Source organism: Pseudoliparis swirei, chromosome 19, assembly GCF_029220125.1.
Source record: "Pseudoliparis swirei isolate HS2019 ecotype Mariana Trench chromosome 19, NWPU_hadal_v1, whole genome shotgun sequence".
Lineage (NCBI taxonomy): Eukaryota > Metazoa > Chordata > Actinopteri > Perciformes > Liparidae > Pseudoliparis > Pseudoliparis swirei.
The window spans coordinates 14718466-14737682 of NC_079406.1; the positions used below are offsets into that span (position 1 = coordinate 14718466).

The 19217-nt window shown below is 43.0% G+C and overlaps 1 protein-coding gene across 1 annotated transcript; it reads left to right on the forward strand.

Moving 5' to 3' along the window:
- The first annotated feature begins 16790 nt into the window (after positions 1-16790).
- LOC130209300 (protocadherin beta-15-like) lies at positions 16791-19217 on the forward strand. The gene has a single exon (XM_056438862.1). It carries the CDS (start codon positions 16791-16793, stop codon positions 19215-19217), a length of 2427 nt encoding a protein of 808 aa, XP_056294837.1.

Sequence of the window (19217 nt, forward strand, 5' to 3'; positions counted from 1 at the left end):
AATGTGTGCATTTCTTTTCATTGAAGCCCCAAAACTGAATATGTGGCAATGGACCTCTTTCCTTCATTAAAAATAAGTAAGGGGACACGTTTATTAGTGATAAAATGACGAGGCTTTTCCCAATACATGACTTCTTAATACCCGAGAACAGTAACGTCGGATAATTGTTACCCCCAAGACAATAGTGTGGTCAAGTCATTTTCATTGCGTTGCTTTTGTGTCCTTGCGTGAGTCCTCGTGTGGCTCCAAGCTGCTCACTGACGTCATCGAAGGTACGCGTGTCTCCCTGATCCAATCCCTGTTTCTTCTGTTTTTTTCAACAGACACGTCATCGGGTGATTTTTCACCTTCCGTTATTGGTAGAGGTTAGCATACTTTCGTGTAGATATTACATTGAAGGAGACTGTGCCTTGTCCGGAGAAAGCTCACATGTCCCAGGACGAATTCCCCGAAAAAAAAGTTCATATAGCTCCATTATTTCTTTTTAAATCATGTTTTAAATCATGTTTTATTAACAATTCCCAAATTATTTCCCCAATTTGTCCTGAAAAACAGGTTCATAGTTCCATTTTCTTCTTAAATCATGTTTTATTAACAATTCCCAAATTATTTTGTGAGAAGTAGATACGCCTATTGCTGTCATAATATGAAGGCGATACAACATATAAAATAAACATAAATAAGACTAGAGGACGCTTTCCCCAAATAATAACCGCATTGTAGAAAAGCGAGACAACAAACTGCAAATATACGTCGATTAGAGACGTATATTTGTAATACGTCAAATACACACGTAATCCGGGGAGAAATACATTTCAGTCAAACGATATTGCACATTAAGTTTTAGTTCTGGGGGAATGTTATTTGTGTGATACACGGTTGTGTATAGGAACACTTTATTGACAGCATTCACTAACACACTGACGAGGAACTCATATTCTAATAGCACGAACAGTTTCATCAACACGGTCCTCATCTAACAACTCACTTCCGTTCCCAGGACAGGTCAGCCCCGCCTCCCCTCTGCTCCATCAATCACAGCCACGCACCTCACAGCATGCACACTGCCTCACCGTGATTGCTGTAAAGAGGAGGTTGACCACAGACCCCCCCACCCCCTTTACAAAGTTCCTTGCCCACAAGAAACAACAGAAACGTTTCACAGTAACACTTCTCCACAATGATGGGGGGAAAATGGGAACTCTTTTTATTTATTTTTTATTTTTAAGCAGATCAGGGTGGAGTACTGTCACTTCCAGTGAGACCAGGGTGCATTCTTGCCCTCTCTGGGGATTCAGGGGGCCGTCCAAAGGCCAATTCGACTGGAGTGAAAGCTCTCTCCCCATGAGCAGAGCGGGCGTACAGGATGAGGTCTAACGCCATGAGCACCAAAGGCAAATTGTTTATCCCAATTATGCTGGTGTTGCACCCATGGTGCCATGGAATCTTTCCACCAACCCGTCACTCTGGGGCCGCAGGAGGGAGGTGCGTGTCTTGTGCATGCCCAGAGATTCGCTCAAAGAGGAAAACACACAAGACTGAAAGTTCCTCCCCAGGTCACTGTGCATGATTTCCTGTCCTCCAGCTGAACATTCCTCCAACCATGCAGGGCCTCTACGACCGTCTCTGCTTCTTGGTTTGGGAGAGCATATACGCCTGTGGTCATTTTGTAAAGTAGTCTGCATGTGGCGGTGAAAACATACAGGGTTTCCTTTCGTGCCTCTCAGCGCTGAGGCCAATAACGGCTAGGCTGTGGCTGAAGGTGGCCTCAGCGTTATAGAAACAGTGTTTATCAATCTCACCGATTGACGTTCCAAATTTAAGATAGTCTATTTCACACTGGTGATGACCGAAAATAGGAGCATGTGCCGGTCCGGGGCTCGAAATATTTGTAAAACATACATTATTTTACTGTTAAATGTACGAGCCCACTGGGCTCATAACGGAAATATACTGGAAGATACATTTAAAAGCCAACACTAATTTCTGAATTCATTTTTTAAAAACCGAAATTGTGTAACTGTTTCAACACAAACTAACATTTAACCAACAAACAATACAAAACAATAAATTATAGTTGCAAACTCTTCTTGCAGTGGAGGTATATGATCCCGTATAAGTTATCCTTGTTCACACCATCCCCCACTCCTCTTTTGATCTCTGTTGGTCAGTGTTGTGTAACATTACAGGTACTTGTGTTTGCAGGTGCAGATCTTGTGACAGTTTCAAGGCCCTATGACTTTATTCCTTATTTGTGCATGCACCATCATGCTGATGCTGTTTTACAGTTTCGAGATTCTCTCCAAGACACTTAACGATTAAAATGTGTCTGTCTCAGTAAATAACCTGACCACATGTGGCAGGAACACAGGTAGTTATTGTGGCAGTGTCAATGTCCCCTGTGAATTCACTGTTACTGTCAAATTATATTTATACACAGACATGACATGTAGTTTCACGTGTAAGATACCTTCAAACCACACTTTCTCTTGATTTGACCAACTGAAATACAAAGAAAGAGAGACTCAAACAGACAGAGAGAGAGAGACACACAGTCAGACAGACAGTGAAAAGGGGAGAAAGAAACAGACAGAGAGAGAGAGAGAGAGAGAGAGAGAGAGAGAGAGAGATCAAATGAGGGAGAGCGACAGAAGTGTCAGTGATCAGACCAACACGGTAATCCCCCTCCCCCAAAAAAACGATCCGAGATTGAATTTTTGAACCCATTTTAGCGCCAATTCTCGGCGTTTCGCGCTGCGCTGCTTCAGTGATTCACGAAACTGCTATGAAGGAACAACAGCCGGCCACCTGGGAACATGACATCTCTTCTTGAGGTAAGGATGTCAACAACATGTATAACAGTCACAGGTAAAAAGCTTTAATGAATGGTCGACGTTAGTGACACCTAAAGTGTTTTAGGTAATTACCTTAGCGTTACTCTCTGGCAACCAAGGGTTTGAGCTCACGTATGTTAGCTAGCGGTTAGCTACATTTAAATGTGATTATTGGTTTGCTGCCTTTCTGTGTCGCTTTGGACATCAAAAGTAAGTTGACGTAGCTATATAACATTGAGTGTTTACTTTTCTTAACATCGTCGATCTAACGTATGTGGGACATGGGTGTGCGTTGAATGTTAGCTAACATTAGCTTACTTTACCACAGGTTAGCTAAGCTAATGGCGCCGCGAAAGGTCGCCTCGGTGTGTTGGTGCGCGATGTTTTTTATTGTTTTCGTTTTAAATACTGTTTTCTGCTGGGATTCCCAGAGCTCTTTCACCAGAGAAGAGCTCTTGAACATCAGGGGAACAACTTCAGCGGATTTACTTCCAACGTTTTTAACTTCTGTGGAGTTACTGGACATTTTTGTAAAAGGTGTGCTCACCTTCGCCCACGTGGTGAAACGCCGGCGGAGAGGGAAACGTTCGGGAGCGCTTGTACGGCTACGGAAACGGGGATCTCGTACAGCGCTGCCGGGCATATTTCTCTCAACGTCCGCTCACTGTGCAACAAACTGGACGAACTCCAGCTGCTGGTGGGAGAGACAGAGACTTCTCCTCATCCTCCGTTCTGTGTTTCACGGAATCATGGCTTAGTGGCTCGATACCAGACTCTGCGCTCCAGCTCGCTGGCTTCCAGCTGTTCGAGCGGACGGGTCACGGAGCTCTCCGGTAAAAAAGGGTGGAGGAATCTGCTTTTACCTCAACAACGGCTGGTGCAACGACGTAACGGTGATTCTACAGCACTGTTCGCGGACCTGGAATCTTTATCATTCACTGCAAACCCTTCTACTCCCACGTGAGTTCGCTTCATTCATCCTGGCCGGAGTTTACATGCCGCAGGGGAACGTGAACGAGGCACAACAGACACTCGCTGAACAGATACGGCGTGTGGAGCGGACCTTCCGGACTCTTTAGTTATTGTACTCGGGATTTTAACAAAGGAAACCTCAGCCACGAACTCCTAAATATAGACAGTTAATTAAATGCCCTACCAGAGAGAAGAGCATTCTGGACCACTGCTACACAACAATCAGCAGGGCCTATCACGCCGTCCCTCGAGCTGCACTGGGAAACTCTGACCACGTCATGGTTCATCTGATTCCCTCATACAGGCAGAGACTAAAGCTCTGCAAACCTGTGGTGAGGAAGTTCAAGAAGTGGACCAGTGAGGCTCTGGAGGATCTACGGGCGTGCTTTGACTGTACTGACTGGGATGTCTTCAGGACTGCTACCAACAGCCTGGATGAGTACACAGAGGCTGTAACTTCCTACATCAGCTTCTGTGAGGACAGCTGTATTCCATCCAGCTCCAGGGTGAGTTATAACAACGACAAACCCTGGTTCACAGCGGAGCTCAGGAAGCTAAGACTGCAGAAGGACCAGGCATTCAGGAGTGGGGACAAGGACCTGTACACAGAGTCCAAATACAGGTTTAGCAAGGCGGTGAGAGATGCTAAACGACTGTACTCTGAGAAACTGCAACAGCAGCTCTCAGCAAACGACTCTGCTTCTGTCTGGAGAGGGCTCAGGCAGATCACCAACTACAAGCCCAAATCACCCCACTCCATGAACAATGTGCTTCTGGCAGACGAGCTAAATGAGTTCTACTGCCGCTTTGAAAGACAATGGAGCAGTCCTGAGACCATCCCCACAGCCCCACCAACAAGCCACAGACCATCAGCCCACCCTCCCCAGCCCATCAGGGGCTCACACCTCTGGAGCACCCTCCATCAACTCAGCGACGCCTCGTCATCCTGGAGAGAGCAGTCAACAGGCTGTTTAAAAGCAGAACCCCGCAAAGCAGCGGGCCCGGACTCCGTCTCCCCCTCCACCCTGAAGCACTGCGCGGACCAGCTGTCTCCGGTGTTCACCGACATCTTCAACACCTCCTGGAGACATGCCACGTTCCAGCCTGCTTCAAGGCCTCCACCATCATCCCCGTCCCCAAAAACCCAAGATCACAGGACTCAATGACTACAGGCCCGTCGCCCTGACCTCTGTGGTCATGAAGTCCTTTGAACGCTTGGTCCTGTCACACCTCAAGACCATCACCGACCCACTCCTGGACCCCTGCAGTTCGCCTACAGAGCCAACAGGTCTGCAGACGATGCAGTCAACATGGCCCTTCACTACATCCTCCAGCATCTGGACTCCCGAGGAACCTACGCCAGGATCCTGTTTGTGGACTTCAGCTCTGCCTTCAATTCCATCATCCCGTCCCTGTTGCAGGACAAGCTCTCCCAGCTGCACGTGCCCGACTCCACCTGCAGGTGGATCACAGACTTCCTGACCGACAGGAAGCAGCACGTGAGGCTGGGGAAACACGTCTCAGGCTCCCGGACCACCAGCACGGGTTCCCGCCAAGGCTGTGTTCTCTCCCCTCTGCTGTTCTCCCTGTACACCAACAGCTGCACCTCCAGTCACCAGTCCGTCAAGCTCCTAAAGTTCGCGGATGACACCACCCTCATTGGACTCATCTCTGGCGGGGACGAGACCGCCTACAGGTGGGAGACTGACCACCTGGTGACCTGGTGCAGCCAGAACAACCTGGAGCTCAACGCCCTGAAGACAGTGGAGATGGTTGTGGATTTCAGGAGGAATGCAGCCCCACCCGCCCCTCTCATCCTGTGTGACTCCCCGACGCTGTGGAGTCCTACCGCTTCCTGGGCTCCATCATCTCCCAGGACCTCAAGTGGGAGCTGAACATCGGCTCCATCTCCAAGAAGGCCCAGCAGAGGATGTTCTTCCTGAGGCAGCTGAGGAAATTCAACCTGCCAGGGAAGATGATGGTACAGTTCTACACGGCCATCGTTGAGTCCATCATCTGCTCCTCCATCACCGTCTGGCACCCTGCAGCCACAGCCAAAGACAAGCGCAGGCTGCAGAGCATCATCCGCTCGGCCGAGAGGGTTATCGGCTGCAATCTGCCTTCCTCCAGGTCCTGTTCACTTCCAGGTCACTGAAGCGGGCCAGAAAGATTGTCGCCGACCCTCCCACCCTGGACACTCCTGTTCGAGTCCCTCCCTCGGGAGGAGGCTGCGTCCATCATGACCACGACCTCCCGCCACACCAATAGCTTTTTCCGACGGCGGTCGGGCTCATCAATGGACCCGGGACTGACTGACTGTCACCCCCAGGACTACCACCTCTTCTTCCACCTTCCTCTCTCCTCCTTCTTCCCGCTCCTTCCTCTTCCTCCTCCTCCCTCTTCCTCCCACTCCTCCTCCCTCCTTGCGTTGATTGTTGTTTGTCATGTCCAAATGTTGCACCTTCCACCAAAAAAAATTCCTCGTTTGTTTGTGAAAACATTCATTCTTTGGCAATAAACCTGTTTCTGATTCTGATTCTGATTCTGATTCTAATGGTTAGTTATAATTAACTACTGTGGCACCAAGAGTTAGCTACGTGCTGCACACTTCTAACAAACACGTTTTTATGAAAGTGCTTTCAAGCCGGTTCCAAGCAGACATGTGTTTTCATATATGGATATTTAAAGCTCATTTATACCGGAGACATGACATTTACACATTTACTGTCTGGTCACGTGACCGCACATACATGCGCTGTTGCCTAATATGAACGCCGGTGTCAAAACGCTAAACAGATACCAGCTCCTCAGAAGGAGCTTCGTGTGGAAGGACACCTGAGCTGTCCAGTGAGGGGATGTTCACATCTTCATTCACTGCCCACATTATCAGATGAGGACGTCAGAACAGGGATCTCCCTCAGAGTCAATGTTTACATTTATGCAAGTCCAGTTTGTACAGATAACAAACAATGTACTTTTATCGCGTAACAAAACTTACAGACATTGCTATACAACTTGGTTGTAGACTTGGATTGGAACAACTTGCTGTCCCATGAAAACCGCGAGATTCTTGTTAATTTTAATGCCAAATGCAAGCAGTTTTTGTTTTTAAAGATGATTTTGTTTTTGGTCATTTGTGTTTTATTTGACAGCAGAAGAAGAGAGAGTGAGAGGGGATGATCTGCAGCAAAGGGCCCACCGGGAATCAAACAGGGGCCACTACGGTAACAACATTATGGGAGAGTGAATTTAGCCATTTCATTGTTATTTACAACTTTTGCATTAAAAAGAGTCAAATGTGATGCTTGGGATCATTTCGTTTTTTACCAAAGAGGCTGTATGTCCTCCCTTCGTCGTTTATCTTCTTCCTCTTTCTTTCAGGTGTGATTACGACTACAGACGATTAGACCTCATCAACCTCTTTGCTGTCCTACTGGTCTAACCTTATAATTGGATACAAGTTTTTTCAAGGACAAACTAAGTTTGTTGTAAAGTTCATTTTATGTTAATTTAACAACAAAAGGCTTTAGGGTCATCTATTTTTGTATGCACTGTGTAGCCATTTCATTTCAACAGTGTATGCATGTATTGCTGGTGTTTAAGCACTGCATACTTCTAGGCATTGCATACAAAATGTTTGTGTTTATTTATTTTTTAATTTCAGATTGTACTATGACCTTTAATATACTATACTGGCCTTTTTATGAAATATTTTATTCATATGCTTTACTTTTTTTTTTATTCTTAAAGATCACTTTGCAACAGTGTAAGCTGATATAAAGTTATATTATTGGTATTGTTGTTCCTGTTATTGTTAATGTTTTCTATTTTTGTCTTCAAGCCGAAATGATGAAAACTCCTGCCGAAAGTTCCAGTTTCCTGAACATCATGCCATCTCTGTATGAGATTCTGTCCCACCTGTCTTCAGTCTGATCCCAATGACTCAGACACCAGTCGGGTCAAGGCTAATCAGAGGTAAGTGGCGGTATAGTTCAGTGTAGCAAATGATAGGTGCAAGCACAATGGATCATCGTCAGGTCCATGATCTGAGCCAACAGCGTTATGCAAACATAAAATAAATCATAAAATTGGAAGATTGTTTTGCATTTGTAAAAATTTTTTTTTTTACTGATATCCCCTTAAATTTCATTTCACGTAACATTTACTTAATTGTAAGGCATTTCTACATGTGTACTATCTTGTAGCGTATCTTCTTTTTTGTTGTTTCACTTACATTTTTTTATTCATCTAGGTATATTTACATCAAACAAATACAGAAATGTCAGACATAAACAAAACTATAAAACAGGACACAATGATACATGTGTATGTGTATATATATATATATATTAGGGCTGTCAGCGTTAACGCGTTAATCTATGCGATTAATTTGGCCGCGATTAACGCACTAAAATATTTTAACGCAATTAACGCAACTTTGTTTACTTCCGGTGTCGTTGAAGTGTTTGCACTCCTCTGAGTGTCAAACCACGGCAGTCCGCCTCCTTCCTCCCGTCTGCTCCTCGATATTCACAGAGAAACATAGGGCGACGTGTCGGTGACGTGGGGCGGAAGGTGCAGGTGACTTTTTTGTTGTTGCTCCGCCCCGATGCGCGCGCACACGCCGGCATGGAGCTCTGCGGCGCGCGAGACGGAGAGCCGAGAAGTGTGAATGACATGTCGAGACAGAATGACATGCTGCTGTAGAGACGACCAACAACAGACCGCTGTTTAGTTTAATAAAAGAACAAAGACGTCTTTAAGAAAATAACCTTACATTACTTCTGCTGTAATCTGGCGCGATAGAGAACATTACAGGGGGGCGGGGCCTCACCCTGATAGAATGGTGGGGGAAACACTGGGATGTGTCACATGCAAAAGCCTTTAAAAGGTGAATTTACATTTTTTTGTAAAATCGAGAAAATGAGCCCAGACTCCAGATGGTTAACAGGACGTATTTGTCAGTTTACCAAGGCCACTGGTTCTGCTGTTGTTCAATGCTAAAGATGACAGGACCAATGGGGTCTCAAATACACCTTTGTTTACTAATCTGGATGTTTCACTGAAGAAACAATTTATCATCCACGATATTAAATACCTCGCTGGCACTTTATATGTAGGAGCCTCTTTGAAAACACAGCTCTGTGTGAAGTTTTGTCTTTAAAAAAGAATACAATTAAACAAGTGTCTAAAATACACGCTGTCTGAAGGGATTACTCGTTCATTTAGAAGATTTAGTCTTTAGAAGAAGAAAAAAACTTGTAATCGCGATTAATGAATTTCAAAATGTGCGATTAATTTGTTAATTTGTTTTAATCGATTGACAGCCCTAATTATAACACACAATGCTCTCCGGTTTATTATACAAACAGTCTGCAGAGCAGTGAATCTTTGGCTAATGAATATGGATATAAATTATGGCGGAGTAAACAGAGCCATGCAAGCAGATCAGTGAGACACTGTGCTCACACTCTTAAGACGTTCAGTGCATAGAGACAGATGGAAACCGGTACAAACGCAACATAAACTACATTGAAATGTACAGCGCATGAGTATCTTCAACTATGTCATGTGGACTGAACAAACTAGGAAAAGAAGGCCAAATAGTCAAATGTAAATAACTTAAATGTTCTAATAATATTGTGAGCACCTTAAAATGTATCATATAGCAAAATGTCCAAGATGCACTGGAGTTGAACTTTAATATGTTTGTCTTGCCAGGTGTGTTGGTTGGTGATGTTGCTAAGCTGCAGTGACTCAGCATAACCATCATCCTGCTGAGGAAAGCAAATGGAGGGACTTGGAAGCAGCCAGGATGAAGATGGAGAGATTAATGTGCACAATAACTGTGTCGTATGGCTATAACAGCGCTACACATTACACTGAGACATAGTGTATGTGTTGTGCACGTGTGTGTGTGTGTGAGAGAGATAGGAGAGTGCAAACTGAGTTAAAGAAACAGGGATGGACAGTAAATTGAGAATTGACTTAATTTGATTTGGTCTACGGGTAGCCAAAATACAAATGAAAAGTAATTTAAATAGTTGATTATATATAAATATGTATACATGTGTATGTATATATGTGTATATACATATATATGTATATACATACATATGTATATTTATATATACACATATATATGTGTATATCTATATATGTATGTGTTTATGTTTCCATTTGAACAATTCCATAAAACACCAAAAATGTTAGTGGTCGTTTGAAGAATTGTGATGAGACCATCTTACACGTCCTATAATAAGCAAAACCTATTACAATTGTTATTCTTGTACATCAACCTCCACACTTATGTTATAATACAAATAAACAGTATTTTGGAAGTTATTGAGGGAGACTTATTAGTTAGTGGTCTAGTAGTTGTAGAATATGGCCATGTATAAAAAGGTATTGATAAGTTTATAGGTTACTAATATACTTATGTGAATGTGTGTACGTTACTGTAAAGTTTCCAAATAAAAATACTGATGTTAAATAATTTATTTAAAACATGCACTGTTCGCCGAGGTTAAACAAGAATTGGTCTCGACTGTAATCTGCATGCAGCAGTCAACTAAGCCATTAAATCATGTTGCAGTCAGCCTTTAGAGGTACTTTGATAGGCTGCTGTGCCGATGGCTGCATTATGTGTTTGAGCGCGTGTCATAATTGTGTGATGCAGCACGTATGGGAGTTCACTTTTGACTGAGTCGCTCCATTATTTGAAGTAAGTTAATTGTGTCGTAGATGTTTGTGAATTTGCATTGTCAGATTTCCAGAAACTTAACACAGGTTCATGTTATAAAAAACCTTCCTGTTCATTTCAATCTGCTGCACCTGTTCTCTCCGCAGGAGTGATAAGCAAAAGGCGCCATCTCCTGGACAAAGTATCATGGCACATTAGTCCACTTCTCTTTCATGAAATATTTTGATGCTTTTTAAACTGAATAAATTGTGAAATTGTAACTGCATCATTAGTTTGTGTAACTGAAAGATTGACTCATTTTAGTTCCCATCTGCTTTCAACTAAATGTGCCAAGAGATTGTCTTTTCTACATACCGCGATCATTCATACAATAACCCAACACTGAAAATAAAATGCAACAATGGATGGCAATAAACAATGCTTGTAATCTTGCAATATTGGTGTAAAAATGTAAAGCGCTTTCAGTAAATTAAATAATCACATAAATATTGGAAATACACATTGAGTTTGTTACTTTCTACCATAATTCAGAGTAATACAGATAAATTGAGTTTGCCTGTTTTCAAATTCAATTCAGTTTATTTGTATAGCCCAATTTCACAAATTACAAATTAGTCTGAGTGCTTTACAATCTGTACACATAGACATCCCTGTCCCAAAACCTCACATCGGATCAGGAAAAACTCCCAAATAACCCCTCTAGGGGGGAAAAATGGAAGAAACCTTCAGGAGAGCAACAGGAGGATCCCTCTCCAGGATGGACAGGTGCTCTCGGCAATCTTAAGAAAGTTTAATGCTGGCTGATACTGCAGAAACACTACTCAACTTTGTTCTGGAATGGAGTTCCTTTGTTGGCTTATATGTGCCAGTTTTTGAACAGGAAAGGTAAGTATGAGATGACAATTACAATCTACAAGAGCTTTATTATTTTATATATTCATGAATTTTTTATTATGTACCATTTAAGGTTAACTGACAGTTTCACAAAAAAATGTCAGTTAGCTGTTTTAATTATTCTCAATATTGGATGGTACACTAATCTCTGAAAACAGAAACATGTTGATGAATGCAATCATCCAGAACTAAGAAGAAAACCTCTTAATCCCTTTTCTACAACTCAAAGAAAAGCTTCAACTACTCATCAGAACATATCTCACTATGAAGCCCGTTAAATATTAAACTGGGTCCTTCAGCTGAAATGCAAACTGTTGTGTAAATCGAGAAAAGTATTAATTGTCTTTTATTTGAATAAACTATACAAACAAACATAACATATTGCGGGAGAATACAATAATGATCAGAATATACACTATCTATCAGCACAAAGACACTTCAGTCACATCAGCGTTCTTCACACTGTTTATTGGGTGCGACAGCCGATTGTCATCGCTCGCTCTCTGAAGTTCCCTGAAGTACACTTCCCTCTGCAGCTGAGCTGCCACCAGTTATGTTGCTGTAACTGTATTTGACTTCTGCCAACTTAGATATCTTAATTAGATAATTGTTTCAATGCCATGTAGTTCTTCCTTCAACAAACACAGATATACTAGAGGTATGCAAAGGCCGTACAGGTCTGGTAGGTCATGAAGCACAAAGGTCCCTTCCAACACCACCGCTACATCTCTCACATTTGGTGATGAGGCAGCGTCATGATGGTGAGGATGGCAACAGATACACCTATGAGCACTCTTCCTTCGTCGTCAGTGTCTTGAGGAAAAGCAACACATGCATGATTGAGTGTTCATGAAAATTTAAAGGCAAAATACATTTCTACTCATTCTTACCTTAAATTTAGTACCATTCACCGACCATTATATTTGTGGCTAGATTTTAAGTGAAACATGTAGAGTATAATGTTTTAAGCTTTGTTTTGGTTGCTTTTACTGAGTGAAGCATTCGTCTTACACATTATGTTCAAGGACTGTGGGAATGATGAGAATCTGACACAATTAAGGTTTGTTATAGATTCATGCTAGGATAAATAGTGTAGTTTTGGTGATGGTTTAAAGAGAACATGCTTTTGAGTCCAAGTGGCAGGGTTCTCGGGTTCAGCAATATTACTTAAGTCTATATATATGTTGTTACTTACCGAACACTCCAGGGGAAACTTTATTGTGTCGTGCCGCACAAAAATGGAGCGGCCTCTCAGTGCTGCTGTCTTTCAATAAGATACAATGTCCAATGTCTTCGGAGTATATAATGGCAAACACAAAAGCAGAACAATTAGTATAGTGCCATACTGAAGTTACACAAAAGCTGACATCATAGACCAAAGTGTCATGTTTAAGAAAAAAAAAACAATCCTGCAGGTAATTTTACTTTCTATTTTAACGAAGAAATAAAACGATTTTCAATGAGGGAAGAAAGTGTTCAGGTCTGTTGTGTGGAGGACCCAAGCGCAGCAGGAGTTCCTCAAATAACAGAGTTTATTTCCAGGACAGTAACACGGACGAACACCACACAGGAACAAAAAAAAAGATCCGACACCAGACAAACAGAAAGACACAGATTAAATACACAGGGGAACGAGACACAGGTGGAGACACAGGTGGAAACAATCAGGGCGTGGCTGGAAACAATCAGGAAAGAAACAGACAAGCACAGAGAGGGAAGAGCAGGGAAACAGGAAACACACAGATCCTAACAGGAAGGCTTTGGTGGACATGGCTCCGTAGACTGCTTACAATAGCAAGTGCTAAAACGTTTGTGGTCAAAAGGAAGACCAGCCAACAGGATAACATTTGTATTTCTTGAGCTTCAGGCACTTTACTCACCTGTTCATCAAGCTTTCCCAGGAGGTCTTCCATCTTCTGACCAAAAGCTCCTTTCCTCGTCTGGAAAAGTCTCAGCAGGCCAGGGACATATTTTTCAAGGGATGCACTGAAGTCCCCAGGGGGTCTTTGCTGGTGATCCGATGGAATTCTTCAGATATCTGAACAACATAATCACAAGACATTGTCATATGATTGTGTACATACATACAGTTAGTGTAAATACAAGGCCACTGTGCACCTTTTCCGTGAGAGTATCAACGCAACCGTTCATGTTTGGAGCTCTCATTTGATCTACCAAGCGCGAGTTTAAACAAAGCTTATCAGTTCACACCGCAGTCACAAATCCCGGCAATTCTGAAGGTAAAGATATGCTTTACAGACCAGCTTTTCTTTTTTTACTCCGAACAGAGTAACGGATAACACAAAGTGCTGGGCCGTGCATGTTCTACCTGGGCCTTCAGTGTGGTCTTACTACAGCTACAATGCATGTCGTCCATCAACGTATACTTAACAAAATGACAAGAACACAATGACATCAACAAGACAAGAAAACAATGACAACAACAACAAGCAAGGCGTTGTCAGAAGGTAAACAAACTAAACCAAGCAAAACAATAATCTAACTTTCTGTTTGACAAAAGTCACGTTGGCCCACTGACCAATAACAGCGCATGTTAATGCTGACGTATACAGGGCTTCTCGGTCGCTCTGGCACCTCAAGGATGCCCAGCATGTCAAACTAAAGATCTTATTGGTTGAAGACTGTGGCTACTGATGTAGTTTACCACCACCGGTATGACTGTGTGTGTGTATGAAATACTGGACTCTGGACTCTGTAAAGCGACTTCGGGTGCCTTGAGAAGCGCTATATAAAATAAATGATTATCATTATTATTATTAAGACTATGACGATCAACGATAACGTCCCCATGTACTTTAATCTGCAAAGCCTACGTAGAGGGCCTCCGGCCTCTCTTCTTACATAAGAGGCATAGAGGGGAACTCTGATCTGATAAAAGCTGTCCTTAAAACAAGCTGCACTGGACGCCACGCTGCAGGCTGGAAGCAGAACAACCGAGGAAGACAGAACCAATGACAAAATAAGCGAATCGGAAAAAATCATTATAATACAAAGAAATTAAATGATAAAATAGCTATAATTGTGTATTTGTTTAGGCCAGCAGAGGAGAATTAGCTGACCCTGCACCTGTCCATCCTGGAGAGGGATCCTCCTCTGTTGCTCTCCTGAAGGTTTCTTCCCTTTTTTCCCCCTGAAGGGTTATTTGGGAGTTTTTCCTGATCCGATGCGAGGTTCTGGGGCAGGGATGTCTATGTGTACAGATTGTAAAGCACTCCGAGACAAATTTGTAATTTGTGAAATTGGGCTTAACAAATAAACTGAATTGAATTGAATTGACGGCCCACCACTGATAACACAAGTGGCGACGTCAACTGCGACCGGCATCCCAATTTAAACTGACCTTGAATCTACATTTTATTAAATTACCTCTGCTGCCGGCCAAACTGAATAACACGGCATATATGTAACCTATGTCCCCACGTTGTACACAACACATTTACACATCACTTTACATTCATAATCACCTTCAAGATGCTGTGTAAAAATGGTTTAACTTATGTTATAACGTTATACTGGCTTGTACAATGACTTAACGCGTATTACCATATTGGAACGGTGTTTAGAGTGATAGACAGTATTCAACACCACGCGGGGAAAGACTGGCCTGTGTTAAACAAATACAATTCAAGTAGCTAGCTAGTTAGTTAGCTAAACGGCAGCGTGCGAGGTTAGGAGCATTGACTGTGTGTGGAATGCTATGTGTAATGTATCTAACGAAGCTAACGGTGGTAGCTAGCTGAACACATTTAATTCCTCTCTCGGTTGAAATAGGTCCGTGCACATTACTGAGAACAGTGGTTGTCTAGTAAAACAACACACGTACCTAATTAGGAAAACTGCAGGTAGACAAGTCGTTCGAGAATCTCCAACTTCGGGCCCAAGTTGAATTTGCATTGACTCAAATTCGTTTCTAGTGCGGACTGGAGACTCAGAAACCCCGTACTTGACCGCAAGGCGCATGCGCGCAGTAGTTAGAGGGTTCTCATCAGGAAAATAAGGATCCACTCGAAAATTCTTGTTAATTTTGAAAGTCACGACTACCGGTGATGAAGGGCAGCACTGGTGCAAGCCAACACCCACCGAGAACATGTTGGAATTTACTGCAACTATGATCATGTAATAATGTATTGGTCCCTGAACAGAGGCTTTAAGTATGAATATGTTTGCAACATTAAATAAGAGAATATGAACTGAGCTCACTATCAGCATGCATGCATTTGACATTCTGAATAATTTTAGCAGCACTTTTTTAAAATCATATTATGTTTGCTTTGTCCATAATGTCAATATAGGTAAAACGAACTTTTACACATTGCGATATAAATAATGGTTATAATGGAGTAGCTGTTGTTTATCAACCGTGCTGAAACGTTTCTAAATTTCTATGATGATCTATAACAATGAAATTCGTTGAACAACATTACATTGTGGCGTCTGTGTTATCTGATTGTTCACAGTTGGGTTTAGAGAGGATGAAGCGGGTCTGACTTTGTGGAGAATATTGCATGCAGGTGCAAAGAGTGAAACATGACTCATGGTAAAGGCCAAAACACAAGTAGCACCGACATCTCCACCCACTGGTACTGCTTTACAAACGGTTGTCATTTTTCATTGCGCATTTTTCATTGCGTTCACTGTTGCAAAAATGTTTGGAGTGAGGTTTTGATTACAATTTCTTTGTTTAAATTCAGTAATGTGTACAAGCCGTTTAGGCGTATTTTTTTCAAAGATGACACATCTACGAGCTTCAACAGTGAACTGCTGCTTGAATATTGATGCGTCGCTATCAACAATCATTTTTTAACAATATTATATCACTGAGGCCTTTGGATGCATCACGACTTTAACTTGTGATACTCCAAATATATTTTTAATGATAATAGTTCAGCACTTTTACGACGAAATATGGAGGACTTTAACTTATGGAGTATATTTATTTGTTCATATTAAGTTAACCTTTCTCGTAAAGGATCAGAGTATTTTCCACCACTGTCCATGGTGCTGAACCTTGCCTCTCTGTTTTACGGTAGGTGAAATGATTGACGTTGGACTGTTAGTGACATTTAAGTTGTCTTCATAGTAAGATATTGAGGACATAAGGAAATGGCCATATTCAATCATAAAACTGTGAAGATAACACGTGACTCATGGTGTCGCTGTTGGTTTACAGACTATAAACACGCACACACCACTCCACCCACTAGGACGGAGTAGATCTCATGCAGTTGTATTTTTCCGAGAGAATTTGTTCAATCGTGGACATATTTTTATGAACACTGGTGCGGAGTTTGGGATTATTGACTCTTTTGGGATTTATTAACCATTTCACTTCAGCAAAGAAGCTGAATGCGCCTTATTTTGTCAATATGGGAGACAAAGGATATTCGTGGCTTCGTCTGGTTCTCCGCATCGCTTCCTTCATTGTAGCGCTGCACCTCGTTAATGGAGACCTGAGTTATTCTATTCCAGAAGAGATGAAACGCGAGTCTGTTATTGGAAATATAGCTAAAGATCTCGGTCTCGATCTGAGGACTTTATCTTCCCGAAAGGCCCGTGTTGATTTTGAGGGGACTCGTAAACGGCACTGTGATATTAATCTGAGCACCGGAGATTTGATCACATCGGAGAGAACGGACCGAGAAAGTCTTTGTGGAAAGAAACCTTCTTGTGTCGTGAAAGTAGATCTGGTGTTAGAAAATCCTCTGGAGCTTCATCGCGTAAGTCTTCATATTCAAGATGTAAACGACAACTCACCAACATTTAATGATAATTTGATTGAAATGGAAATACGGGAGTCCGCTGAAAAAGGAACCCGTTTCTCTATCGACCAGGCCCATGACGCAGATATAGGTCAACATGCTGTTCAAAGATACAACCTGCAAAAGAACAATAACTTTATTCTCGCTGTTGACAGCAACAAGGTTGAACTCGTACTGGAGAACAAGCTTGATCGAGAGAAACAAAAAGAGATTAATTTGCTTCTCACAGCTTTCGATGGAGGCTCTCCTCAGAGATCCGGTACTGTCGTCATACACGTCACTGTACTGGATGCTAATGATAACGCCCCAGTGTTTAGCCAGGCCGCTTATAAAGCACGTCTGCCTGAAAACTCTCCTGCAGGTACCATCGTGATTATTGTTAGTGCGAATGACGCAGATGAAGGAGTAAATGGAGACGTTACATATCACTTTGGCCACGTTTCTGATGACGATGTCAATGTATTTTCTATTGATCCTAAAACTGGAGAAATTAAAGTAACTGGCGTGATTGACTTTGAAGAAAGGAGTTCTTTTGAAATGAGTGTGAAAGCTAAAGATGGTTTAGGACTAACCTCTTACGCACAAGTTATAATAGATGTTACTGATATAAATGATAACGCTCCTGTTATATATCTGAAATCACTGACTAGCCCGATACCTGAGAACGTGTCACCTGGTACAGAGGTGGGCATCATCAACGTGCAGGATAGAGACTCTGAGGCTAACAGACAGGTCCGCTGCTCCATTCAGCAACACGTCCCTTTTAAGTTGGTTCCTTCTATTAAAAACTATTATTCTCTGGTGACCACAGGACAACTGGACCGTGAACTAGAGTCTGATTACAACATTACAATCACTGCCACTGACGAGGGCTCTCCACCTCTGTCCTCCTCTAAAACTGTCCAGCTGTCTGTAGCAGACATCAACGACAACCCACCTGTGTTTGAGGAACAGTCCTACAGCGCTTATGTGACTGAAAATAACAAACCTGGCTCCACTTTATGTTCCGTTACCGCTCGAGACCCCGACTGGAGACAAAACGGTACCGTGGTTTATTCTCTGTTACCTGGGGAGGTGAACGGCGCCCCGGTGTCCTCCTATCTCTCCGTTAACGGAGACACGGGGGTGATGCACGCTGTGAGGTCGTTTGATTATGAACAGTTCAGGAGTTTTAAAGTGCACGTGATGGCCAGAGACAACGGTTCTCCTCCGCTCAGCAGCAACGTGACCGTCAGTGTGTTCGTATCGGATGTGAATGACAACTCTCCTCAGATACTGTACCCCGCCCCGGAGGGCAACTCCTTCATGACCGAGCTGGTCCCCAAAGCTGCACACGGAGGCTCTCTGGTGTCCAAAGTGATCGCGGTGGACGCGGACTCCGGGCAGAACGCCTGGCTGTCCTATCATATAGTCAAATCCACTGATCCGGGTCTTTTCACTATCGGTCTCCACAGCGGAGAGATCAGGACCCAGCGGGACATTTCTGAGTCTGACAGCATGAAACAGAACCTCATTGTGTCGGTGAAGGATAACGGACAGCCCTCTCTCTCTGCCACCTGCTCCATGTATTTACTTATTTCTGATAACTTGGCTGAGGTGCCAGAACTGAAGGATATTTCTTATGACGAGAAGAACTCCAAACTGACCTCTTATCTGATCATCGCGCTGGTGTCCGTGTCCACCTTTTTTCTGACCTTCATTATCATCATCCTGGGTGTGAGGTTCTGTCGCAGGAGAAAGCCCAGACTGTTGTTTGATGGAGCAGTTGCCATCCCCAGCGCGTATCTCCCTCCTAATTACGCAGACGTTGACGGCACAGGAACTTTACGCAGCGCCTACAATTATGACGCGTACCTGACAACAGGTTCTCGAACCAGTGACTTTAAGTTCGTGAGTTCTTACAATGACAACACACTGCCTGCTGATCAGACCCTGAGGAAAAGTCCTTCAGACTTCGCTGACCCGTTTGATGATTTAGAGCCGGCTGTAGAGGTAGGAACCTTTCTAAGTAATTTATTTGTCTCTATCGTTTGA